Here is a 26,271-nt window from a genome sequence, read left to right as displayed (position 1 = left end):
GTCCTTGTAAAATGGAAAGAGCAATATCACCTTGCCTTTCTATTCAGGGAGGCAGGGCAGAGAGCACTGGGCTCCAGAAGAAGCTCCACACCAACACCATACCAGACTCCACCAAAATACAAGATTTTGTTTCCAAGCTACATTTTATAAGCATTTCGGGTTCTCACCCCTGTTCCTGGAGGAAAACTGAAAAAGCAGAGGTGCAATCACATCACTGTTCCTTTCCATTTCCATTAAAAACAATTCTAGTCCAGTAATTCACCATCCTCACTCTTAAAAACCATTGGGAGATAAAACATCTTGTAACAGCATAGAATACAAGTGCATTATAGATATTACAATTTAACCCCCACTGTGTTACAGGATCACAGCAGGTCTTTTCAAACCTTCAAGATCCAGATTTTTTCCTTTTCTTTATCCTAAGTATTGGAATGTGCAAATATTTGTATGTTTTTCTGTATAGCTACAATTTCCAAGTGCAAAACTAAATCACAATGAAAACTCTTTTTGTTGTTATGCTTTAGAATCTAGTAATTTTCATTTTCCTTGCAGCCACCTGTCCACAGTAGTTTCTCCAGAATACTTGCTGCACCTTATATGACAGCTCTGGAACACACATCATGACCTGCTGTGATAGCGGTATGAGCTCATACTATTTTATCAAAGAGTACTGAATTATAATTTAAAAACTCAGTTCTAAATATGATAAAATATTTTAAGTAGCAAATTAACAATAGATTTTTCTGTAAAATTGCACACAATTTAAAAGCTTAATCATGTTAAACAGTCAAATTACTCTGAAGTAATCTTCTTCAGGAGTTAGGAAACAGGTACTTGCATCTAAATTGGAGAGCATTCCTATTAATAAAATGTATATAGTAGCAAATATGTACTTTCCTGAATTGAGATTTTTTTTTTCCTGCTGCATTTTCTGTGCAATTTTATTGATAAGATGAACAAGCCTGTATATATGTTATGTTACACATAACATATATACATATGTTATTCTGAGTTCATGACAAGCTATTTGCCTTTCCCAACCTGAGGCTCAAGAGTATAGGGAACTGGAGTTGTTGTATTTAGAGGGAAAGAAACTTAGAAAGGCTAAGTAGCATTAGTGGGTTATAATGGCATTCTGGATCAGTCAGAGGTGGAAAAGATTAAATCTGCTTTCTTAATTTTTGAGTAGAAAGAATCGACTCTTTCCTCTTAATGTTTGAGCATGTGCAGTGTGCTCTGACATAGCTCATCTGTCTGTTGCTGATCATTTTTACCAGGTAACTTCAAAAAACATGAAGGCTGATCAGGCAACAGAGGTTGAGGTACTGACGAAGCTGCCAGTGACTGTGATAACTTTCCTAAAATACATGTTTCTGAAAAGACTTGTGTGATTTTTATGTTGTCAGCATTCTACCCCAGGTACATTGAGAGCAGTATGACTACATTGTAGCTGCTTGCTGTGTAGTTTGAAGGCATACAAAGCTTGAGTACTAGAATTACATTAGACTTAGCAGTGCAGCATGACACAATTTCATTTACTCTCTTTCTCAGAGCAACAGGTCCCAGCAGAATGAGTTGTGCATTGTAGAATTCTTCTGTTCAAGTATCTAAACTAGCTGGAGATCTCTCCACTGTCTCCAAACCGAACTTAGGATGTATCCAAAGCAGCCATTCACTTTGTGTACAGCGTTCAGCCTCCACAATGCCCCATGTGGGACACAGCCTGGGCACTACTGCCTGTGAGTGTTGATGTGACACACACCATCCCTCCAGCAGAGCAATAGTCAATATAGAAATATAGAAAACATGACCATTGAAATTTGGCCAGAAGCAGGAATTTATTAATCAAAAATTAAAAGCATCAGTCTTTATAGCCTGGGATGAAAGAATCAAGCTAAAGTCAGCCCAACCCAACTTTATGTGTAGAGGAACAAGAAATGCTACTAAGAGAACAGGAAGAGTACGGCCAGCAGGTCAAGGGAGGCCAATCCTCTCCTTCTACTTGGCCCTTGTGAGGCTACATCTGGAGTACAGTATCCAGTTCTGGGTTCCTCAGTACAAAAAAAGACAAGGAGTACCAGAGAGTGTCCAGTGAAGGGCAACAAAGATGATAGGACTGGAGCATCTCTGTGTGATAAATGAATGTGATTTGTGCTAACAAATTGTTACAGACTGTAACTATATCAATATTTTAGAAAATATTTGTTAAAAAGTAATAGAGGAAAAGGATATGTAAATAGTGTCACAAAACACATGTCACACAGATGTTCATGAGAAAATAGGATGCAGGATATAGTTTGAGACAAGTAACATCCCAAATGGAATAGGCCTCGGATAATTAGAGAATCAGCCTTGAAATGGTCAAGAATTGAAATTATTCCAGGTATCTATGAAATAATAAGGCTTCTTTTTGGAATATAATGCTGGCTTCTATAACACAAGACTTGGGGCTATCTGTGGGGTTGTTCAAAGGACAGTGACAATGATGAGAAGCCTTTATCAGAAGTGACCACCAAAAGCCAAAGAAGACCCCTTAGAACAAGCAGAGCATGTGCTCTGTAGTATAGTGACGTGGATTTCAAGAATCAAAAATATATAAGTAGTGTTTGGATCCTTTTGCCTTTTGTACGTGAGGCAGGGTGAGAAGGCTTCGCCATATCCCAATCAATCAGTTTTGCTTATGCTTTATCCGAACCACTGCCAAATTATTTTGTACCTGCTTGATTATATTTGATTGTGGTATTTTATATAAAATTGCTCCTCAATTAAAATTGCTGCTAAATTCCAGCCATATAGGGACCTCATTCATAACATCTCTAAGGAGAGACTACAGGACCTGGGCATGTTTAGTCCACAGAAGACTGAGAGGAGATCTCATTATATAAATGTATAAATATCTCAAAGGAGGTGCCAACAGGATGGTGCCAGACTCCTTTTAGTGGTGCCCAGCAGCAGGACAAGATGTAATGACCATATATTAAAATAAAAAAGTTCCACCTAAACATGAGGAAGAACTTTACATTGAGGGTGGCAGTGCACTGGAACAGGCTGCCCAGGGAAGTCATGGCGTCTCCCTCTCCAGAGACATTGAACACCCACTCTGTGGCAGGCGTTTGGACCAGGGAATCTCCTGAGGTCCCTTCCAAGTCTGACAATGCTGTGATTGTGTATAAAGGAGTAGATATAACTCGCCTGTAACAGACACGGCACGTCTTAGATAAAAACACTGCGAAGTATATTTCACTTTCTCTGTTTGTCAGACGAGAAAGGCTGAAGGCTCTGGCGTTCTGGTTCATGTTATGACGCTGATGGCGTGGGGGTCAGCGTGACGCCAGCTCTCCTGCACGCCAGCACCCGGTACCGAGGTGACACGGCCGGGTCCGCTCTCGCTCGGCGCTCCCGGCCCAGGGTGTCGGAGTCACCCGGCTCGGCCGGCCCCGAGCGCTCCGCTGGCTGCCCCAGCACCGGCCCCGCCGGCGGGGCGGGCGCTGCGCGGCCCGCGGGCGGCGGAGGGGCCGCGGGACGGGCCGGCGGTGTCGCCGCTGCGGAGCGGGCCATGGAGAACAGCCCGGAGGGCGGGAGCAGGGGCGAGCCCCGGGCTGGGAGCGGGGACGAGGCGGCGGCCGGTCCGGTCCGTGACACGTCCCGCCTGGCCGGGGCCGGAGGGAGCGGGATCGCCGGCCGGGCCTGGCGCGGCCCCGGCGGGGGCCTTGTGCCAGAGGAGGAGGAGGGACGGAGAGCGGCAGGCGGGAGCGAGGGAAGGAGGGATGGGCGAGGGTGAGCGGGACGGAGCGGCCAGCAGGGCGGGACGCTGGGGCTGAGGCTGGAGGGGAGCAGGGGAAAGCGGGGTGGCGGCGAAACGGGTCAGCTCCGACGGCTGCGCGGAACGAAGGGCCCTGCCTGCTGCCGGGCCGCCGGGAGTCCGCTCTTATCTCGCTCTCTCTCTCTTCCCCGCAGGCTTCCTTTGGGAGTTCGAGCCCAGGTTCGTCCTCGTCCACCTTCTGCATCGCCACCCGGCCTGTCGCCTGCACGCCGTTCTCTCCTTGCTGCTCCTTTCCAAATTTATCCCCTCGTAGTTTTCCTAAGGCTTCGTGTGCGCACTGTTAACCGCCTGCCAGGTTTTTAAGAGGAGATGTGGGCTATGGAATCATTTACTTAAGTGCAGTTGCAGTTAGAAATTGGCTCCTTGGCACCAAAAATGAAATCAAAGTTGTGTAGCACTTTTAAATCAGCATCTCAGTAAAGCCAAATAGCCTGAAGAGAGACAGCTTCTCTTGTTGCTGATAACTACAGCCTTGTCTAAATTTTTGACTTCTTGGTAATAACAGAAAATGTTTAAAATCATAACAATAAGTAACTTTTAAGTCTGTAACTAAATGCTGTTCAGGTTCTGTGGACTACATTATACATCCAAGCATCATTAACATCAGCAGGGCTATTCTCAAATATTTGGGGAAGATACTTGCTTCTATGTAAACGCATTCTGCAGTGTCTGTCATCATCTTTAACTATTGTGAAATTTGTTGAGTTTGTATTTTTCAATATTGAACATTCATAACTACAGGAGAAGTGGGACTTTTTAATGTAGTCTGTGGAAGAGAACTTCCCCTTGAGTTAAATGGAAAGTGAGTTGGAAAAGCAATTAGAAGCAATAATGTTGATCACACCCGTATGTGTTTATGTTAGATTAAGGCAGTTGATACTTTCTTAAAACTTGAGCACGATGTGATGGCCAACAGCAGGAGGATTAAACACATAATGTCATTGTTGGAACTGTAGTAGCATTGTCAGCTATGCTGAAAATTCTGTGAGACCATAATATGAATAGCATGTGAATAAAAAGCATTTTTGGCCTGCATGTTTCTCTACAGTTTGATATTACAAACTTTGACAGCTTTTCTTAGGCAAACTGAACGTAGCTCAATTACCTGCATATACAGAATGAATACTTAGCATAAATGATGAACAGTTGCATTCTTTACAGTTCAGAAGTGTTGGTATATACAGCTGTCTCAAGGCTGAAAGCAGTGCAAAGAGGAATATTGTATTATTTTTTGAAGAGGGTTGAAAATTTGTGGTTATCTCTTTCAAAACTTTTGAAGAAGTTCCTTGGTAGAAATAATTCTTGATAAACCTTTTCTTTGATGCTTGAAAGCTAAGGATTGCAACAGACTCCTAGTATATAAGGGGAAACCAGAAGTGGAAGAGAAATATACTAATCTGTCTTTTTTCTCCAACCTGAAAGCTATAAAGAAGTGAACATTAAAGAGCAAAACAACTCTGTAATTTGGTGATTCTTAACTACAGAACACTGACTACTGATGCAGAATATTTTTGTCTTGAAAATTGGTTGACTCTAATGATAATCTTTCAAATAACAAAGTTCATTATAATAGTACTTTTTTGATTATTTCTGAGTATTGTCTTCAGTAATTAAAAAGTGTCTGTTGGACCACAGAGGTATCACACTTTGTTGTTAATTAATGTGATCCATCAGAAGCATTTTGTTATTTTTTAGTGTATTTTCCATAGTATTTCTTGAAATTCTGCTGTGTTTATTTTTCTATATCTAGTGCTACAAATTCATTTTATTAGAAGATCTATTTGTGAGGCTAAAGCAAATGGAATAGAGTCTCACTTTATTTTGCTATTAGCAGGATGTGAATTCATAACCTGAGTTACCTGTTTGCCAGTGAAGAACTGTGCTTGTTACCATATAAATTAGATCAATAAAATCAGACTCTATAGATTACAGTCTTGCAGCTTCTGATATCTTTTCATGTGTGTGCTTTGTATCTTAGTGATGATTTCAAGAGTGTTTTGAACAATCTTTTATTCAGTAAAATATTAATTTGGGATTGTATTTTCTGAAACTTAGTTTTGCTCCTTTAGGGACTTCTCCCTGCTATTCTGTTTGTAGCAAGAGGGAAAGCTGTCCTTATTACTTAAAAATATGAAAATGGAAGGTCATCTAAAGCAGCTGAATTTGTCAAGTAGTTACGAATTTGTTACTTCGTTGAGAGTTCTGGTCCTGTTTGTAAGAGAATGAATGCAAATTTTTTTGCTGGGATTTAATTTCTTATGTTGGTATAGGGGAAAAAATTTCTCAAATTAATTTGGGTTTTTTTTGATAGTTGGCTCCTTATCATCTGAGGATCATGATTTTGACCCATCTGCTGAAATGCTGGTACACGATTATGATGATGAGCGAACTCTCGAAGAAGAGGAAATGATGGAAGAAAGCAAAAATTTCAGCTCTGAAATTGAAGATTTAGAAAAGGTAAGAGAGACTCTCTCTTGTGAATGTACATGTTGTACTTTTCTATACATATTTTATATGTACTTTTCTATACATACTTTACTTTTCATACATATTTTAACTTTTCTGGTGAAAAGAACATTCAACCTGCCCTTCAGTTTGTATTGTATAGTGCAGTTTTCTGCAAAAATGCATTTGCAGCTTGTATAAAAGACAGGTTAGGATGTAGCAGTGCATCATCACAGAAAAGGCTAAACTTAGCTTCTTAAAGGTATTGGTGCTCATATTTTCTTTGATTTAGTAGCACATTTGCTTTGGTAGAGAAATCACTGACATAGGTTTTAGAGGCCTGTTATCTAAGATCACCTGTACATTGAAACTACATTTTGCATACTATTAAAATGACATCTAGCTGTGTTTCATTATGCTGGTCAGGTTTTAGTTTCCCAATATGCAGACAAACAACCCTGGTTTATGCATAATGGGTCATGTTAATTTAATATAAATAATTTATTATTTATATAAATAATACTTCTATGTCTTAGTTTGATCAGTTTAGCATTCAGCAGATGTACAAAATGATCAGTGTGCTCTTCGGCTTTTTCTGTTCCATTCTACACTTCTTAGTAAGAAGTTTTTCATATTTACATCTCTTGTTCATCCATGGCAGTGTAGCAAGCATTCTAACCTGCTGAACACCCAGAAGTTGATGCTATTTGCATTACTGTTAGGTAACCCACTTACACCACTCAGCATAACTGCAGGTCTTGGCCAACATACTTCTGAAAAGGTATATTTCTTAGCATCAAATATAAAGCTGTGTTTATGTAGTCCATGTGAAAACACATTTTCTCCATGTGGAGTTTACAGTGTGTGTACTCCTGATATTTTTTTTCTTGCCTTACTGCCTTTACAATTACACTTTTGCTGATTATGAGCTTGCTGTTATAGTAGTGAAGCAGTTTGCCAGGTCTGATGGTTAAAATGGAATTTTTACTCAACAAAATTCTCTTACTGCTTCTGTTGTAGAAGAAAAGAGAACTGAGAGACATTCATCTTAAACACTTTATTACTTGTAAGTCCTTATTCTGGAAAGACTTGGACATCAAGTTTCTTTTTAGCCATTGTAAAAAAGTCTTTGCAGGACTAAAACCTTGCCTGGCTAAAGAAAAAAAGGAATTTGATTAGTTTATGAGTTCAACAATAAATTTTAGAGGTATAACTTCTAAAAAGTGTAAATATTTGGAAATATTTTTCATACTCTGATGTCTTGACCCAGGTACCAAAAAAACAAAACTTCATTGTTTTATTAATTGTATTAGGATGCAAGTATGATGATAGTTATTAGAATCACTTGATCAAAAGCTATTGGAGAAGACAAGTTAAAAATCAAGCCTTTCTCTTGATTTTTGCCTTTTCTTGGCTGTCTTTGTCTTGTTACATTCTCAGTGGTTAAGATAAAATACATTGTGCAGGAGATGAAAGGAAGGGCTTAGAAGTTGCTGTATTGGTTTACTTCGGTGGTTGTTTTCACATGTGAAACTGTAGCTATGTAGGAATGAAGTCTTCAAGGTTTTCTATATTTCTCTTGAAGAAATAGTGTCAAATCATGTTCTACAGTATCAATCAGATAAGAAGCAGATTTTTAATACTTATTCCTTAGTTGCATCCAGTAAAATGTCTTCCCCAACAGCTTGACAGGACTTCACTGTATGCCAAGAGACATGTTTTTGAATTATTGTTATCATAGAATCACAATATTTTAAACCTTTAATCATTCCTGCTTTCAGCTTAGTTTTTCTTTGTTTGTTTTTTAGTTCTGTTCTTCAAAATATGTCTTATTCTCTTAGGCCTGAACTGTTTGCAAGTAATTTGCAATATGTTGAAGTGTTGTAAATCTTCTTGTACTAGGAAGGAAACATGCCATTGGAAGATTTACTAGCATTCTATGGCTATGAACCCACGATTCCAGTTATGCCAGGTTCCAGTGCGAATAGCTCTCCAAGTGAACTTGCAGATGAACTTCCAGATATGACTCTAGATAAAGTAAGTCAGAATCATTTTCACTTGAATTGTTTAAAAGCAGAAATCCAGGTGTCTTTAAATGACATATCATAATCTCTTTATGTTACAAAATACATATCTTTGTTAATTTTGATACATATTGTCATTCTGGGATATTACCTTCTCAAGAATATTGGGCATCTAGTTCTCATTATGATATACAGCAACTTTAGTGTCACTATATTAATACAAAAGAAAACTAAATAGTGTCAACAGTTCTTCTCAAACACACATGAAGAACTTTTAAGTAGGAGGTTTGTTAGTTGTTTTTTTAGTTAAGAAGTGGTATTTTTGGATAATATATGTGATGTCCAGAAATAACTCTGACTTCCACCACACATCGAGTACCAAAAAATAGTATGAAAATAGCTTGAAAATGTACTCTTGAATGCTTTAGAATTTTATTTTCAAATGCATATCTTTTAGAAAGGTCTCAGCCGTAGGGGATGAGATATTGTTTTATGTGTGGTGACTATTGCTGATACAAAACCCTGAAACTTCAGCTTTTGTGGTTTGCAAGTTAACTTTAAATTCTGAGATTTTATTCTGATTTTTGGCCACAAAGCATGTGCAGCTTGTAGTTGAGCTGGAAAAGTATGCAAGTAGTAAGTGTATGTCTTTTTTTTTCCCGTGAGTATGATGTAATGGTAAACTCCACAGAAAGGAGGATATAATGATGGCTCTGCACATCTGATTCTCATTAGGATTCACGATTGTGTTGAGGCTACAAAAATGTAGTTGGCTTGTTGTCTAATACAGTTCTTTCCCTTCCAAATCTCTGTTAGAGGAGTTCAAACCTGTCTGCAAGTGTAGGAAGTGTGCCGTTTCTTTCTTAATATTGTTGCTTTAACCCACGAAAACATCAGATGTTTTTGGTGTTTTGTTACCTAGAACTATCCCCTTGGCAAAAGTCTACAAAAAAACTGGGCTGTTTTTTTGGGGTTTTTTTTGGGGGGGGTTTTGTGGGGGGGTTGGGGTTTTTTTTTTGTTTTGTTGGGGGTTTTTTATTTTTTGGGTTTTTTTGTTTTTTTGGGTGAGGGTTTTTTTGTGTTGTTTTTTGTTGGTTGGTTGGTTGGTTGGTTGTTGTTGGTTTTTTGGGGTTTTTTTGGTTGGCTGCCTTTTCCCCCAGAGTTTAGGAGGTAGTAGTAGGCTTTTAAAGCCTCAGTTATATCTGTGATGCAAAGAATGACAGAATGCTAAGTACGTGAGGCAGTTTACATTGGTGTTTCTTACCAGAAGCAGTTGGAGGAACATTTGAGATTGATACTTGCAGAAGTTAATTCTTGTGCATTTGTTTTAATCGAAGGCAGAGGGGAACCACTGTGTTTGACTCTGACATGAAAGGTTGTATTCTTAGAGTTAGTAGGAGCAAACCAGCTTTTTCTTTATAGGAGTATGGTCTGTTACATTTTCTTATGGGAAGGTAACTCATTTTAATTGATGAGGCTTACAATTGGCTGAATCTAAGTGCTTACCAGTCTATATTTTATAGTCACTCTGAGTTTTCATTTTTTTATTTTAATGATACAGGAGGAAATCGCTAAAGACCTCTTGTCGGGTGATGATGAAGAAACGCAGTCCTCTGCTGATGACTTGACACCATCAGTTACTTCACATGAGGCTACTGACTTCTTTCCTCGGCCACTAAGATGTAGGAAACATAATTTTATAATAGTACTCAAAAAGTCATAGCATTATATATAGCTTCATAACTTAAAATACCAAAATTGAGGAGTACTTCTCACTGTGCCAGGAGTTGAGAAACAGTGCTTTGCAGGATGTTATACATGAACGTTGCCTTTGGTTGGCATTACTGAGTACATAAAACACTTACATTTGGTTGTCTGCTCAAAGCACAAGTAAAATTCATTTCTCTATAAATACAACGACTACATAGTCAATAGTTAATACAGTATTGAGGAACACCCTTCATGATTTTCAGTATGTTAGTGAATTATGTGAACATGTAACCCATTCTTTTAAATTAGTGTTTCTGTACTAAAATTTTTGCTGCTGCTTTTAAGCCAGTGACTCCTCCGTGCAGCCTGTGGATGTGAACTGGGACGCAGTGTCTTTGTGATTATTTCCCTTCACACATTCAGCACTTTTCCATAGGACTTCATGGGGTGAGCCAAAGTAGTTTTATATGGGATGGGGCCTGTAAACCCATGACCACCAAAATTTCACTATCCATGGAGCTTGATGGAAAAAAACCAGTGGTTCAGTTATCCAGCCTGGATGAGATATTCCTCATTGCCTGTTGCATCTCATTTGTTCACTGGTATCCTAGAGTTAGAGCAATGTGGAGGACTTATATCAGAGTTTTAATTTGACAAATATCTTAAGGTATTCCATGGGGGATTTAATTTTTGTAGAAGAGGGGGGAATAAAGGGATTGTGCTGCCTCAGTCACCAGCAATCATAGCCCTTTGCATGCTGCTGTCTGATAAATGCAGGACATTTGTATTGAATGAGAGATAAAAAACCTTTAAAATTGTAATGTCCGGTTTTCAGTTAAACTCCAAAGCATGCTGGCACTTGGGAACTGTTAGTGACTATGACATTTTAAGTGTGGCAGCTTCGTGGAGAAATGTGTTTAGCCCCTCATCTGTACTGAGGATTAAGAAACAGTCATCTTTGTTCTCTGCTGTCATGGTTTTCTTTCAAAATATAACTTCATTTGAACATTAAGCTGGACATTTTAAGGTCAGGTATTCACCATTTCAGGGAAGGAGATGTCAGTTCTCTGTGCTGTTGGCAGTTCCATATTTTTTTCTGATCTTTGTCCATTTTCCAGATTCTAAGATAACATTAATTTTTAAGATACGCATTATCTAATACATAACACAGACTGTTTTCTTAAGTTTATGTTGGGCAAAGCAATTGCCTGATTGTCCAGGCATATTGTTCAATCCATTCAGGTTAGCCCATTGCTTGCTACTTGTAAAACCAAAAAGTGATAGATTGGTGATTTTAGTAATTACTATGGAAGGAGACCATCAGTCCATGCAGTCTTGGATATTGTCTCTGATGTTCATGGTGTTTTAGTTGTGATGAACCTAAAATTTCAGCCCAGTTTATGAGTATGTTTTTTCTGAAGTTGGAGAATACAAAATAGGTGTAATTGTGTCACAACTGTAGATTCCCTTCTGCTAGGGATTATACAACTATAAAAATAGAACTGCTTCAGAACCCAGTGCCACAGTGTTCCAGATTCTAAAATACAAGTTATTCCATGGAGTAATGTATTTGAATTGTTTGGAGGGCTCTGCTATATTTCTTCCTAAGTGAAGGAAAAAAAAAAAGGTATAAGAGAAATAAGGAGTCTTTTGCTCTCTTTTACCTACTCCATTTTGTATGTCTCTCCTGTAATCTTCATTCCGTGCTAAGGCAGCCTGGTTTAAAGGAATGTTGTGAATGCCTATTAAAACTTCTGTTGAAAGATTTTAGTAGGTAATAAAGGCATGCCTTCAGCTTTACTCTCTTTGTGATTAACCTAAGGCTGTGTCATAGGCCTGGAAGTTTTCTGGTTTTTCTCTATGTATAAGCTTTTATTGAGAAAATCAACAAAAAAAAATTTGTTTTCTTTTGACGGTTGGAAATATAGTAGATTGTGTCATTTGCAGTGATGATAAATGTTTCAGTTCTGCAGTATACAAATACCAGTGTGTTCTGACTTCATTCTAGTTTGGTTTTGGTGGAAATCTGGGTCAACAGACACGCAATAAGTGTCTCCCTGAATATAAGCAGGTTCTCCTTTCAAAAGTAAATGATAACTTGTAGTTCTATACTTGAACAGAAAATTCTTCATAGCTAAAAGCAAACTCCTTTGTTTCTGAAGCAAACACCACATGTGATGGAGATAAGGAATCTGATGGTGAAGATGTAGAGGCTGACAATGGTAATTCATCTGAAGATTTGAGAAAGGTAATAATTATATTTTTTAAAAGTTAGAAATTTGCTGTTAAAAAAAGTCCAGTAACATTTTTAGTATGTATCTAAAATTATACCTTCATTCAGGAAATCTTACGTTAGATGCCAGGTTAATGACGTTTTTTATACTTGTATACACAAAATATTGTTGATCACTTTTTCTCTTCATTTTATTACATTTCCAGGAAATAATGGTTGGTTCACAGTATCAGGCTGAAATTCCAGCTTACCTGGGCAGATGCAGTGATGATGAAAAGGGTATGTTCTTCTAATTGTTTTACTTCTCATTTAATGTTTATACATAGCTCTTGATGGAAAAATATTATTTAAATTTGTTAGGTCAATTCAGTTACCTAGCTGAAGTCTCAGAGATCATTAAAAAAGGTACTAGAAGATTGAAGTAGCATAACTGTATACTTACACCTCACTAGTGTGACTGTAGAGAGGGCATTCTTATGACAAAATGAGAGGCTTAATTCTGAAGTGTCTGGTAATATCAGGTGTCAGCTAACTGTAGGAGTTACTTTTGTTGGAGAACCATAGCTGTGGTCTATGAGAATATAACTTAGTTTACACTGAAGTTGTTCAAAACAGTGTCTTTCCTTGCTTGTCTTTTTTAGCAGGTAAAACATGTGGATTACAAAATTGGTATGGAAAACAAAGCAATAAGCTATTTTAAATTTCCGTTATAGTTCCTGTTACGCTGTCTCTTAAAAAAGAAGTGTTTTAAATATGATGTTATTCCAGTGCAAATTTAGGTTAAAAACTGCAGTTATGCTAGAGTGGAATAAAAGAGCCTTATTTAGTAGAGTTTTGTTTCTGTAATGAGCTGGTAGGAGAGAGAACCAGTGAAAGTGTTGTCTGATAGCATGGCCAAGAGCAAAGGGGTAGCTGCCAGAAGAGTTCAAGGAGCACCTTTTGCAAAGGTCTCCAGCAAAAAGCACTGTGTTGTCTTGGTTGATAATGAAAACTGTATAGTAGTATCACCAGCACTCTGGAAGGTTGGGCTTGGTAGTAGGGCTGGAGGGTTAAATGAAAGCTTTTTCTGTACACCTGGAAGAACTAGTGGTGGCAAATAGGGGCTTACATTTGTGCAATGTAGTCCAGCTGCCAGAATTGAGCTAGAAAGCAGTTCTGCACTCCTATAAACTTTACACTTGAAATATGTCTGACTGAAAGCTTTCTGTGTTGTGTAAGCCATTAAAGAACTTTCAGAGGTGTAATTTTATTCTTCACCTTAGCCTAATGTTGTTTCCTGCAGTTTTAGAAGATCTTTAAGCATCTCCATCTTTTCTGCTGTAACAGCCATTAGGATTCTATGTTTGAATTAAATAACTCAAATTCTGTATTGCCAAGAGAGTACATAAAACATGATGTGCAATGGTAATCACATCTGTTGATCAGAGTAAAGGATTTATAGGTTAATCTAGTATTGAAACATATGCACCGACTAACCAAGGTTCAGGTCAGCTCTTGTGTGTTGTATCGTCCTTGAATTAAGCTATCTGTGAATTGGAGATGTTATTTCAATGTACTGTGGGGGACTGCATCCTAATAACATGAAGCATTCAGCATACCAAGTTCCTAACAGCATTCAGTTGCTACTGAATGAAAAAAACATACCGCCACATTGCCATGTAGATTGCAATTTTGTTACATAATTTTTGGCAAATTTCAGTTGAAAATTACTAAATAGCTAAAGTGATCTGCAGTTTAAAAGTGATATGGTCATGCTTGATTTGATTACTTCTGTGTTCCTATTCTCTGTGAAATAGTTTTTAATGTTACAGCCTTAAAAATGTTACACATGGCATGAATGGATTTCTGTTTTATCAGCTTATGAAAATGAAGACCATTTACTTTGGAAACCTGATGTGATCTCAGAAAGTAAAGTTAAAGAATACCTTTTTGAAACCTCCTTAAGAACAGGAAATGAAAAAATGATTGGCAGAATTCCTGAAGGACTACATACACGGGACAATGAGCAAGTAGGTTTTATATACTCTTCCATTTGTGACAGCACTCTGTAATTAATATGTGGTCTCCTTTTTGCTTTGTACTATAAAGGCACTACTACTCAATCTTGGATATTATGAAGTCAAGATCTTACTTAAAATTTTTCAGCACATGTTTAAAAATCTTGAGTATTTGAATGTTGGCAGCCTTGTGATCTATGATGTTTCTGATTGTCCTACTGTTGACAAATTCAGCCTTTTTAATAATTGCATATAGTGTTTTACATTTTTTTAGTTAAGTCTTGCCTCAGCTTTTGGGTGGTTTTGGTTTTGGCTCTTATTTTTAAATTTTCATCATATGTAAAGATAAATCCTCTATCTTTTTTCACTAGATATGTTCACTGGAAGACCAGTTTTGGAGGTCTAGATTGGATATTAGAAAACTTTGACTTTTTCTAAAGAATTTTTTTTTATTTTATAGGCACTGTATGAACTTCTTAAAAGTAGCCATAATGTCAAAGAAGCAATTGAGAGATACTGCTCAAATGGAAAGGCCTCTCAGGGTAAGAGAATACCTGTTTTTTTTCAGAAAAGTGTGGTTTACAAAAAAAAAAAAATTGTGTGGAAAATCCTTGAGCAGGAATCACATTATCAAATCATATTATCATCACATTCCTGTCATGATGATTTTAGCATGAATTAGGTATAATCTGACAGTCAGCCTGTTGAAAGTTCTGCTACAGAAGTTTGCAGAAAGGCTGAGGATTTGTGTTTGATCTTCCCTTTTTTCCTCCACAGCTGCTATAACAATGAAACAGATTGAGGAGAAGGGTGGGGAAAGATGTGATTCTGATGCTATGAAGCAGTTCTCACCCACTATTTAGTATCTCTTTGAGGTCATGATTGATTACAGTCTGATAACATTTGTACTAAAATCAGAATATAGGTTGGTATATAAATAAGCCCCCACTCTGTGCTAACATTTGTGATATGCCAACCCTAAACAGGCTTTCTTGTGGAGTTCCATAGGGCATGGAGAGCTTTCCTTGAGTCTGCATTGGAAAATGGGCTTCCATCTTCTTTGTCCTTACTATTTATTAATCCCTTAAATGAAACCCAGAGTCTGTCATTTAACAAAGATGGTATTTTGTCCTTTATTTTTGCATATGGATTGTGTGAAGTGGAATGGGCTATGAGCTCTGCTATAAGTTGATATTCTGGCAGATAGCCCTCTACTCAGATCCGAAGGGAAGCTGAGTGTGAGCAGTTTAGGTGCTGTGAGAGACAGGTGTGTGAGTGGTTGAACGCTGGCTGGCGGCTGAAGTACTGCACAGCTGCCCGCTCACTTCTGCCCCACCACTTCCTTTCCTGGTGGAGATGAGACTTGGAAGAAAAAAGTAAAACTTTGGAGTTGAGCTAAGAACAGTTTAATAATTGAAACAAAGAAAAGAATATAGTAAGAATACTAGTGATACTGATGACAATAATAATTGTTATGAAAGGGAGAGAGAGGAATGAAACCCCAGGAGGCGAGTGACATGTGTGCTCAGCACCTGCTGACCGATGCCCAGCCCATCTCCCAGCAGCTCCTGGCCCCTCCCAGCCAGCTTCCCCCAGTTCACATCCTGGCCATGTTCTGTGCATGGAACATCCCTTTGGCCAGGTCGGGTCAGCTCTCCTGGCCCTGCTCCCCCAGCCTCTGGGGCACCTCATCAGTGCAGAGCACAGGACACTGAAATGTCCTTAATTGCACAGTTTAGCACCAACTAAAACATCAGTGTGTTACCAATATTATTTTCATATGGGATCCAAAACACAGTGCTTTACTACTAGAAAGAAAATTATCTCAGCCAAAATCAGGACACAAAGGTCAAGCTGAAGGGGGCAAAAAGGACTATAAGAAGAATGCTTTAAAAAGCTCATGTGCAGGAAGAGGTTGTGTAGACCTTAAAGAATCAGCTAAATTCAGTACCTCTCTGGAATTTAGATTCCTGTTTCAGGATTGAAAAATACCTCTGTTGATTTGTGGCTTTGAAGCCTTGAGAAGGCTGACCTGGAACAGAGGCTAGACAGAGTTAAAGAATAAAGCAGGTATTTATTAGAAGGCCTCAAGGATGCACCTTGAGCAGTACAAGAGCCCAGCCAGGGCTACACACAAGATGAGCCCAAAAGGTCACAAAATGCATGACCAGTCATGATGTTTCTCACTTTTACAAGTTCTGGTCCATTTGCATATTGCAGTTTATTGTCCAATTATAGCTTATGTTGTGAAGTCCCATCCTTCTTGTTTTTCTTTCTTCATTCTGAAGTTGTTTATTCTCTTGGGCCTAGATTTGGATTGATTGTCCCTAGTCCCCAGCTAGATAAGGAATTTTTTTTTGTCTGCCTACTCTGTGAAGAGAGCATACCATCCCCTAATATGAAGCTCAGAACTACACACTAAAGCAGCGCAAAATCTAAAAATATAAAAGCTAAAACCTGAGGCATCAGCTTAGAGGCCAAAATTCCATCCTGAGGACTAGTTGTCCTTACCCATACCCCATCCCCAGTTCAAGTGGAATTGTTATACCCTAATTGAAATTGTAAGGGATAGATGGAGGTATAAGGCCTAATTGCTGAGGGAGAGGCTGAGCATATTGCCTACCTAGACTTCAGTAAAGCCTTTGACACAATTTTTGTTAGCATTCTACTGCAGAAGCTGGAGACAGCCCATGGCTTGGACAGGGGCACTCTTTGCTGGGGTAAAGCTGTCTGTATGGCTGAGCCCACAGAATGGTGGTAAATGGAATTACACCCAGCTGGTGTGTTCCCCAGGGCTCAGTATTGGGGAACTGTTTAATATCTTCATCAGTCATCTAGATCGGGTGCACTGTCAGTCCATTTGCAGGTAAAACTAATTTGGATGGGAGTGTTGATCTGCTGAAGGGCAGGAAGACTCTGTGGAGGGATCTGGACAGGCTGGATCATGGGCTGAGGCCAGTGGGGTGAGGTTCAACAAGGCCAAGTGCCAAGTGTGTCCCTGGGTCACAACAGCCCCAGGCAGTGCCACAGGCTGGGACAGAGAGGCTGGAAAGGACCTGGGGGTGCTGCTGACAGCAGCTGAACACGAGCCAGGCTGTGCCCAGGTGGCCAAGAAGGCCAATGGCATCCTGGCCTGGATCAGCCATGGTGTGGGCAGCAGGGCCAGGGCAGGGATTGTCCCCTGTACTGGGCACTGCTGAGGCCACAGCTCCAGTGCTGTGTCCAGTGCTGGGCCCTCAGTGCAAGAAAGACACTGAGGAGCTGGAGAGAGTGCAGAGAAGGGCAGTGGAGCTGGGGCAGGGTCTGGAGCACAAGTGCTGTGAGGAGCAGCTGAGGGAGCTGGGGGTGTTTATCCTGGAGAAAAGGAGGCTCAGGGGTGACCTTGGCACTCTCTATAGCTGCTGCCTGAAGGGCGATTGTGGCAAGGTGGGGATTGACTTCTTCTCCCAGGAAACCAGTGACAGGATGAGAGGAAGTGGCCTCAAGCTGCACCAGTGGAAGTTTATATTAGATATTGTAAAGAACTTCATCAACAGGGTTGTTAAACATTGGAATGGATTTTCCAGGAAGGTGGTGGAATCACCATCCCTGAGGGTATTCAAGAAACAAGTGGATATAAGGCATTTGGTGCTGTGGTCTAGCTGACATGGTGGTGTTTGATCAAAGGTTGGGCTTCATGATCTTGGAGGTTTTTTCCAACCTTAATGCTTCTGTTATTCTATAATGCTGTCAGAGTCTGTCTCTTCAAATAGCCATTATACTATGATCTACTCTACCCACTGAAGCTCACTACTGTTCTCGGTGTGGAAATCAAAAATACACCACTCCAAGGCAAGTTTCTTAGCAGTGAGACTTTACATGGGAGCATTTTCTCCTCTTCAAAAGCTGAGAACTCTGTAGTAAGGAATGCAAAATTAATGGGGTTGCAAAAGAAAAAAACAGCCATGCAGTGGAGTTATTATGGCTTTTTATCTGGGAGCAGAAAGGTCTGGTTCTGCTCCCAGATACTTGGAAATATGTGAATGCATTTTCCTCTACTGGCTTTAAATTTTAGTTGAGTGGAAACTTTTTAAATCGTCATTATGAATATAAGATATCTGAAAAATCCCTCCTTACTTATATATATATATATATATCTCCAAAGCTACAATCAAGATTTTAACAAGAGTCTTGAATGATTTTTGTTGTTTGTCAAACCAAAATCCAGTTCTAGAAAATGTATTCTTAATTATTAATTAAAAAAAAAAAAAGGAGAAAAGAAATTTGCAGTTTCTCCTTAAGAGATCTGAAGGGGTTAGAAGAGATCTGTGCTCTTTAGAACCAGGTGGTTATTTGGGTTTTTTTTCCTGGATTCCCTGATATCCATTATTTTTCAGAAGCCTGGATTATGTTTACTATAGTCCTGTATGGCTTCCTGACCTAGGCTTAGTGCTGAGGCACTCTGCTCCATGGTGCATTATGCTTTTTCCAGGAGTGGAAAAACTACCTCACCTCACCAGGGGATTTTTGATACCAGGCAAGGTGTTGTATGTTCTGGGCAGTCTGTCTCATGCTGGATCCATTTGGCTGTAAGTGTCAGGTTGGAATTGCCCTCCTGATGACAGTTCATGCCACCCTGTGTCTCAGCTGTGATTTACAGGGCCATGCACCATGGCTGGCATCCTGGCTGGTGGTTGGCTCCTGGGTGAGGCATTGCCCAGACTGCTGAGTGCCTGGGAGGGTGTGGGCCTAGCACTGTTCCTGTGGTTGGCACAGCAGGGCTGAGCTTTGTCAGGCCTTCCTGTCTGTGATGCTCACGCAGTCAAAACAGGGCCATCCATCAAAACAGGATTTTCCTTTGCTCTTCTTTCCAACAACCATTGTTCCTTGTGTCCTGTGTAACAAAAAACATCAAGAAAAATTATCACACTTAACCACCTCAGTGATGTTTATCAAACACGTATTTTTTGATGACAGACTTACTAAGAACAGTAAACCTTTGAAATATCCCTTGCCTTCAAGTATGAAAGATTTCTGAAGTCAAACTCTTCTACATACTTCTTTGTAAAGAAGAACGTTAAATTTCAGGTAGGATAGTTTCTCAGTAGGGGAAGTAAAATGAATCTAAATAACTGAATTACTTTATTTTTAGAATGCATTTGGATATTAATCTGTTAGGGAAAAAATTATTCTTTGTAAAAGTTTATTGAGTGAAATCAGTTTTCTCATGCTACTTTTATAATTATCTAGAAGAGATGACAGCATGGACAGAAGAAGAATGCAGAAGCTTTGAAAATGCACTTCTGATGTATGGAAAAGACTTCCATCTCATACAGAAAAACAAGGTTAGTATTTTACAGTTAAATGGATGAGTTGGTAAATTATATGATACTACATGAAGGCACTCTGTCAGAAGCTATACAGAAGGGGTAGGAACCTTATTAAAATAAATTATCCATTTTTGAGTTAATTTTTCCTGTCTTTGCACTAATATTTCCAAATGTCATTGGAAATACTAGGCACTGTGAGATGAGTTAATGTATTATCTCTGAAATCAACTTAAATTGGTATTACTTCTATTCATGCTTGTGCATCACAATTCCGTCTAAATTCATGCCTTTCCTAGAAGTGAACAGTATTTTTATACCATGGCTATAGGAAGGGAGAATGCATCTTTCCCTAATTTATTCTGTCACCAGGAAGGTGCAAGTTTACAGAATCAGGCTGAGTTCTGTGTTTTCATAAGGTATAGTCATCCATATATTCTCTTTTCTGAGCCAAAAATGAGTTCTAATTGTGGTCTGGAATGTTTCTGATTGTCTTCTCTGAAGAATAGGCCTTTTTGTTATTTTTACCAAAAAGCAATAGTCAACATCAGTGTTTCCAAATTTCTTATAATTCCTTTATGCTTTTGATACTATATTAAAGGGTTTTTTTCCTTAGGAGTCTGGTGTTTTTACTGTATTTCAGGTGAACTTACAGAGTTGTGGTTGCTGTTCAACAACAGTCTGCGGGTCTTGCCCAGCACCTGGTTTGACCCATCCTAAATAATTTGGATAATTTAGGTTTTAAAGGGACTTTAACAATGAGCATTAACGCATCAGAGATTAAAAATGTATTTTCCAACATGGAACAAAACACATGTTGATGTGTCTGTCACTATGGACCAGAATTTGTCTAAGAAAATCTATTGGGTTTTTTCTCCAGGCAACAGTCAAGAAAGTTTAGGGAAATTCTGGGATCCAGCATAAGGTGATGTCACTTGTATACAGCAAGTATCAGCGAGACAAGATTTACAACACGTGTTTCCTTATCACTGCCATGCAAAGCTTTGTTAACTGGGACTTTATGCATTAGCATATAGACATCTGTTAATTTCCTCCCCTTCCTGGTATGTCTGCCTAAACTAGCAAGGTTTACTACTGCCCCCAAGGTATTTTGGATTCACCACTGAGGCTTCTGTATGTTTGAAAACACTCAAATATTTTACTGCCAGACTATTGGATAGTGTTGTATATTGGATAGAGTTGTAAAACTGGAAGCGTGGGTGATGTGATGGTGATGTGAAATGTTTCTGCATCAAAAAGTATATAAAAGTGGAAGTAATGACTTTTTCTCCAAGAATCTGACTTCACATAGCACCTCTGTTTCAGAGAGGGAGACAAACAATTAACATAGATGAAATCAAGTCTTTTCAGTCCTTACTACCTTCTCAACAAGACCACAATCTTATTTTGTTTAAACATGCTCTGGTTTTACAACTCTGTTGCCAAAGCCCCCACAGTACTGGACTTTCCCCAAAGGAATATATACCCAGAGTCTTTGGTACTTCACCCCTCTTAGATCATTCATTTGCTCAGCTTTTTCCATCATAAGAAAGGGTATATCTTACAGTTTAAAAATGTTTATATATATGTCTGAGTACTTCAGATGTAGATAGAGTTTCAACCTCGTTTTAAAAAAAAATCCAATAATGCGTTGAGTAGGACAGGTGTAATACTTGAAACTATAAGTCTGTTTGAAGTCTGGAAAGATTTGTTCCAGAACAATAAAAACTAACAGTATTGCAGGAGTGGGAATTGGGAAGATGACAAAACCTAAGTCTTTGCATTAATCTTGTCAATGCTTCTCATTGCACTTTAGGTAAGAACCAGAACAGTTGCTGAGTGTGTGGCTTTCTACTACATGTGGAAAAAGTCGGAACGTTATGATTACTTTGCTCAGCAGACAAGATTTGGAAAGAAGAAATATAACCATCATCCAGGAGTTACGTAAGTAAAATGTTCCTGAAATGTGTTTCTGTTGCAAATAGTAAATGTAGAAGACTTCCCCCCCACCCCACTTCTGTCATTGCAGCGTAAAGCTTCAGTGGCTATGGCAACTGAAATTAAATCTATCATCATTTATAGGTCTTGTTTTCTAGTTACATAATGCCTTATGGATGCAATATTCTTTTAGGGACTACATGGATCGTTTGGTAGATGAAGCAGAATCCCTTGGAGGAGCAGTGCATTCTTCAGCCTTAACATCTAATAGTCGAACAGAAACCATTCCTGATCAACAGCTAAGCATTCTGAACTCTATCACTGCCAATGAGTTGACAGGTAAATCAAGAAAAAAAAAATCTTTGTTGGAACTACGTAAACAACTATTTCATTTGCATTTGTGTTCATCTGTTTTCCAGCACTGACAAACAGCGTAGCTACAGTCTGCCACACTTCAGATGTGAACTGCCTGGATGATACTTTTCCTCCCATGGACAGCTTACCCCGAGCACCAGTTAATCATGTGCCTGTTGGAACAGAAGAATTGCTTAACTTGCCTAGCAATGGTGAAAGTGATTGTTTTAATTTATTTGAGACTGGCTTTTATCATTCAGAGCTAAACCAAATGAACATGTGCAGTGAGGAAGCAGAAAGACCTGCGAAGAGATTGAAAATGGGGATTGCTGTCCCAGAGTCTTTCATGAATGATGTCTCTGTAAATAACCTTGGTGTGGACTTCGAGAACCACACACACCACATTACCAGTGCCAAAATGGCTGTTTCAGTGGCTGACTTCAGCAGTCTATCTGCAAATGAGACAAATGGTTTTATCAATACCCACACTCTCCACCAACATGCTGCCCTTCATTCAGAATGACTTTGGAAAACTAAACAAACAGTGGGTACTTTATGCAGTAGTAGTAAACTTGATGGGAGCTATCAGGTTTGCTTAGTCTTTCACTGGAAGTTTGAACTTTATGACATCAGTGATGTCTTTGTATGTATAGAACTATATCTTGATTTATCAAGAGTAATTTCTTTTTTCAGTCCATAAATGTGGAAATGTCATAGGATGTGTGGCAGAGTTTGGGACTAAGAGAACTCTGTGGTGCAGCTTTAAGCTCTGCTTCAGTTTTTTTTCCTAAAGCCTGTAGACGGAGGCCACAGTTTCAAAACCAGCACAGAAGTTCTGAACGGATTGGAGTGGCTTTTTTAGTAAGTTACTTTTGCTGTAATGGATGCAGTGGAGTAACAATGTTTACAGGTACTGATCCTGATCCCTGCTCAATGTAGCATTTTTTTTCCCCCCCTTATAAAGGCAGGGATGGGTTTGTTTATTTTAAACTGCACAAACATACAAGGATGTTTTTTAAATGGAACCTTCTCTCATGTGATACTAAACTAGAGCACTTCAGTTTACAAAGCAGCAAATTCATGTTGGTGGAAGCTAGCACAAGGGACTTAAGATGAGTAAAGTGAAGATCTACACTTGAATGCTGTTGCAAAATTAAAGGTCATGGCTACCTGACACAGAAGTAATCATGCTGCCATAGATGTCTGTGTACTTTTAAACTTACTGGCTCAAACAGATGAGTTTTAGGCTCTGTTGTATTTGGAAGGGGTTTGTCCACAACTTTGAAGAGTAATGCAATCGTGTACCTTAACTTTCCTAAGGCAGCTGATGTATAAAGCTACAGTCTGCACAGCTTAGGATTTACCACTAAACAGTCTACATTTGGAAGACATTTAAAGTTGTTTTGGAGCACTGCAGTTCTAAGTGTTACAGTTTTGAGGGACTATGTAGTTGTATGGTAATAGTAGAACCTTGAAGTACATGCATGAAAATTTGATTTAGCGTGGATTGCATTTATTTGTTTTGGCAAGTCATTGGCTTCAAAATGGCACTTCACTTCTTTGGTCAAATAGGAAAGGATGAGTAAAAATGCATCCCATAAAAGCAACTATTTAACTTCATAAAATTTTTTTTTTGAACCTTGAGTGCAATTTAGCCATCCAGGATGTTTGTCTTGCAAATGTTTGTTCCAATTGCTGCAGGAACCAAGCATAGTATTGGCTTGTAACGTGTTGTAGCATTCAACTTGCAGGGTGTTCTAATGAAAACCTGAACCTCCCTTTCAGTAGGATTACTCCTGTCCCTCCATACTTTTTCTTTGCACTGTTTGTATTACAAGTTTAATTGCCACTAATTTGTTTTCATTATTCAAGCAATTAAGTTTGCATTGTTGATATTTTCAATAGTTGCTTCAAGGTTGTGCTGAGTAATTAGAAAGTAGTGACTTTAGTGTTTGAAAGGGAAGAGGGTATTTATTATGCATACTGTGAACTGCATTGATATCCCAGGTTTCAGATGCAGCATATGGAGTTTTCTTTACAGCTGTGTAATGAAGATTGCTTTGAAGTGTTTATGCAATAGCACATTTATCATATTAAAAACAAATTAGCTTAGCACAGTGGACAAAAGTAGATATGATTTTGTAATCAGTTCTTAACTTAAACATCTGAAATATTTAACTTTAGTAAGTACACAGTAAATAACGGGTAGCCTTGGCCCTGTTGTACTCTTGACATTTTTAGCCAAGTTCTCAGCTTCTTACTGCTGTGTTTTGTGCTGAACTTTGTACCTTGTTTCCTTTGTTTTTAAATCAACCCATTTTAAGTAATTTTGTAGAATTCTGGCCATAATCTTCCATTGTTATACATTGAAGTTTATCTATGGGTTTACAGTGAGTGGCTGGTCTGTATAAAAATCATACAAAGATGACTGAATGCTTATACCAGTTGCACTTAAATGAACATGCCCATTTTCATTAGTTGATGCAGTAATATACTCAGTTTATCTATGCATTGCTGGGCTCTTAAAGTAGGCAGAGACTTGTCTAAGGTTTGGGTTGTCAGCAAGTTGAATGGACACTTTAGTTATTTAATAAAGACTTTGACCAAAATTCAGAAAATGATATGAGAGAAAAGTGATTTCCGGGTAGTCTAATATAAATGCTGATCTTATTTAGCCTGTTGGCTAGCTAGCTGGTATCGTTTACTTTTAATTCCTTGTTAAAATGAGGCAATAATTTGCAAGATTTCGTAAATATGTAAATTCTTCATATCTTTTTAGATATCTCTTTCAATATTTTCTGACTACTTCTGTGTATAGTAACATTTTTGTGCATGCTTGATGTGACATCCATAAATTTGTACCACTATGACTTTATCCATGTAAAATAGCTATTTATTGAACTTTACTTTTAAAAGCTGGACTTACTTTTTTCTCTCAGTTTAAACATTTAAATGGAGAACTTGTTACTGTTTATTAAAAGAATTGTGTTTTGAAAGTTAGCGTGGAGATAACTGAATTGCAACCATGTGAAGAAATTACAATGCCTTGGCTATTACACAGTGAAGCACAATTCTTGTAAGAAACTGTGATGAATTCTTTGTCCTTTGCCACGTGTTTTCTTCATACAAACAAACCAAAAAATCCATAATGGGCAATTGCAGTGTTGGTAAATGTATTCTTTTTATGTACAGGGAATCTGAAGAGGGTAGCAGATTCATGTAGAAGTGTAACTGGTGCTGTGATTATAGCAATACCACAGTTGGTCACACGTCATCTTCCCATGCTAGGTTCTTAAGTGTTTAGTCTTCCTCTTGTAATGGTCAAACTGCTGAATTTACTTGAAGGATGTACAATACTGTTTGAAGAATACTAAATTGTGTACAATTAGGTCAGCGAACTGTGCAGTTGAAACTGAGAGTCAGAAATATAGGAAAACTTCAGTTCAAGTAGGACACAGTGATAATACTTAATTTAACCAAAGTCTCTAATGAGTATTTCAACTTTGAATGTAAACTAATGGATAAACTGACCAACAGGGACGCTATTTGCCCAGCATTACAAGCACATCATCTACAGACAGGGAAATGAAATACAGTGATTTGTAAGATAATGACAAGGTTACTATTTTTCTTATTCCTATTTTTCATTGAAAGAAAGAGGAAGATGCTGTCAATTGTACAATAAAGTAGAAATGGTTATAGTCTTCCTTATAAAACAGAGATTGCAGTTATTCTCAGTTAAAAGTAACTACCCTGTGCATAACAACAAATCAAGTGACAATCGGAACATGTTTTAGTATCAGATGTTCAAGAGGAAGTCGCTGTTGTTGCATTGGTTTTAATATTTGTACATAAACACTGATTTTTTTGAGCATTATTTTGTATTTGTTGTACTTTAATACCTGGTGTACAGTTCCAGAAATAAATGTCTGGAAACCTTTCTGTATTTGTAAAGCTCTTCATGCATCTGCACTGTGTTTGCTACTTCATTTCCAGAGATACTTAGCAGTAATAAGAACTTGGCACATGCTACCATCTATGTAGATACTGTGTTTGCTACTTCATTTCCAGAGATACTTAGTAATAAGAACTTGGCACATGCTACCGTCTAAGTAGATCTACACAGAGGAGTGAAAAACGCAGCATGCAGTGATGCAGGTAGCTAATAAGTAATGGTTTCCCTCAGACATTTCAAACATTATGGCTAAAGTATAGTAAATCTCAGATGGGACTTAATTGTAGCTTCAAGGTAACACATTGCAGCAGTCACCCAGTGTTCAGACTACACCTAAGATGTATGGACCACAATCCTGTTCTCTGGGGAAAGAAAATCCATGTCAAGCTAGATTACTGCTGTGACTATAAAACTCTTACTTGGCTTAACCCTTAATGTTGAACTTAAACTGCTTTTTGCCTTAATTCTCCAGTCCCCCAAGACAAC

At 38.5% G+C, this 26,271-nt stretch overlaps 1 protein-coding gene across 2 annotated transcripts; it reads left to right on the top strand.

Annotated features, from left to right (window-relative positions):
- Positions 1-3,541: 3,541 nt before the first annotated feature.
- On the top strand, positions 3,542-25,770 carry MIER3 (MIER family member 3). Of its 2 annotated transcripts, none has more exons than XM_039709736.1 (13): positions 3,542-3,631; positions 3,958-3,982; positions 6,135-6,280; positions 8,171-8,305; positions 9,854-9,974; positions 12,165-12,250; positions 12,442-12,514; positions 14,093-14,244; positions 14,693-14,774; positions 19,465-19,556; positions 21,355-21,482; positions 21,670-21,815; positions 21,896-25,770. In XM_039709736.1, the coding sequence occupies exons 1-13, from the start codon at positions 3,557-3,559 to the stop codon at positions 22,351-22,353; spliced, it is 1,719 nt and encodes a 572-aa protein (XP_039565670.1). In that variant the 5' UTR covers positions 3,542-3,556; the 3' UTR covers positions 22,354-25,770. The 2 variants fall into 2 exon arrangements, with proteins under 2 accessions (XP_039565670.1, XP_039565669.1); XM_039709735.1 differs by having other exon boundaries at positions 19,462-19,556.
- The last annotated feature ends 501 nt before the right edge of the window (positions 25,771-26,271 follow it).

Source organism: Passer montanus, unplaced genomic scaffold (assembly GCF_014805655.1).
Source record: "Passer montanus isolate IOZ18808 unplaced genomic scaffold, ASM1480565v1 scaffold22, whole genome shotgun sequence".
Lineage (NCBI taxonomy): Eukaryota > Metazoa > Chordata > Aves > Passeriformes > Passeridae > Passer > Passer montanus.
Note: the sequence above shows the minus strand (reverse complement) of the source record. Positions and strands in the feature narration are given on the sequence as shown.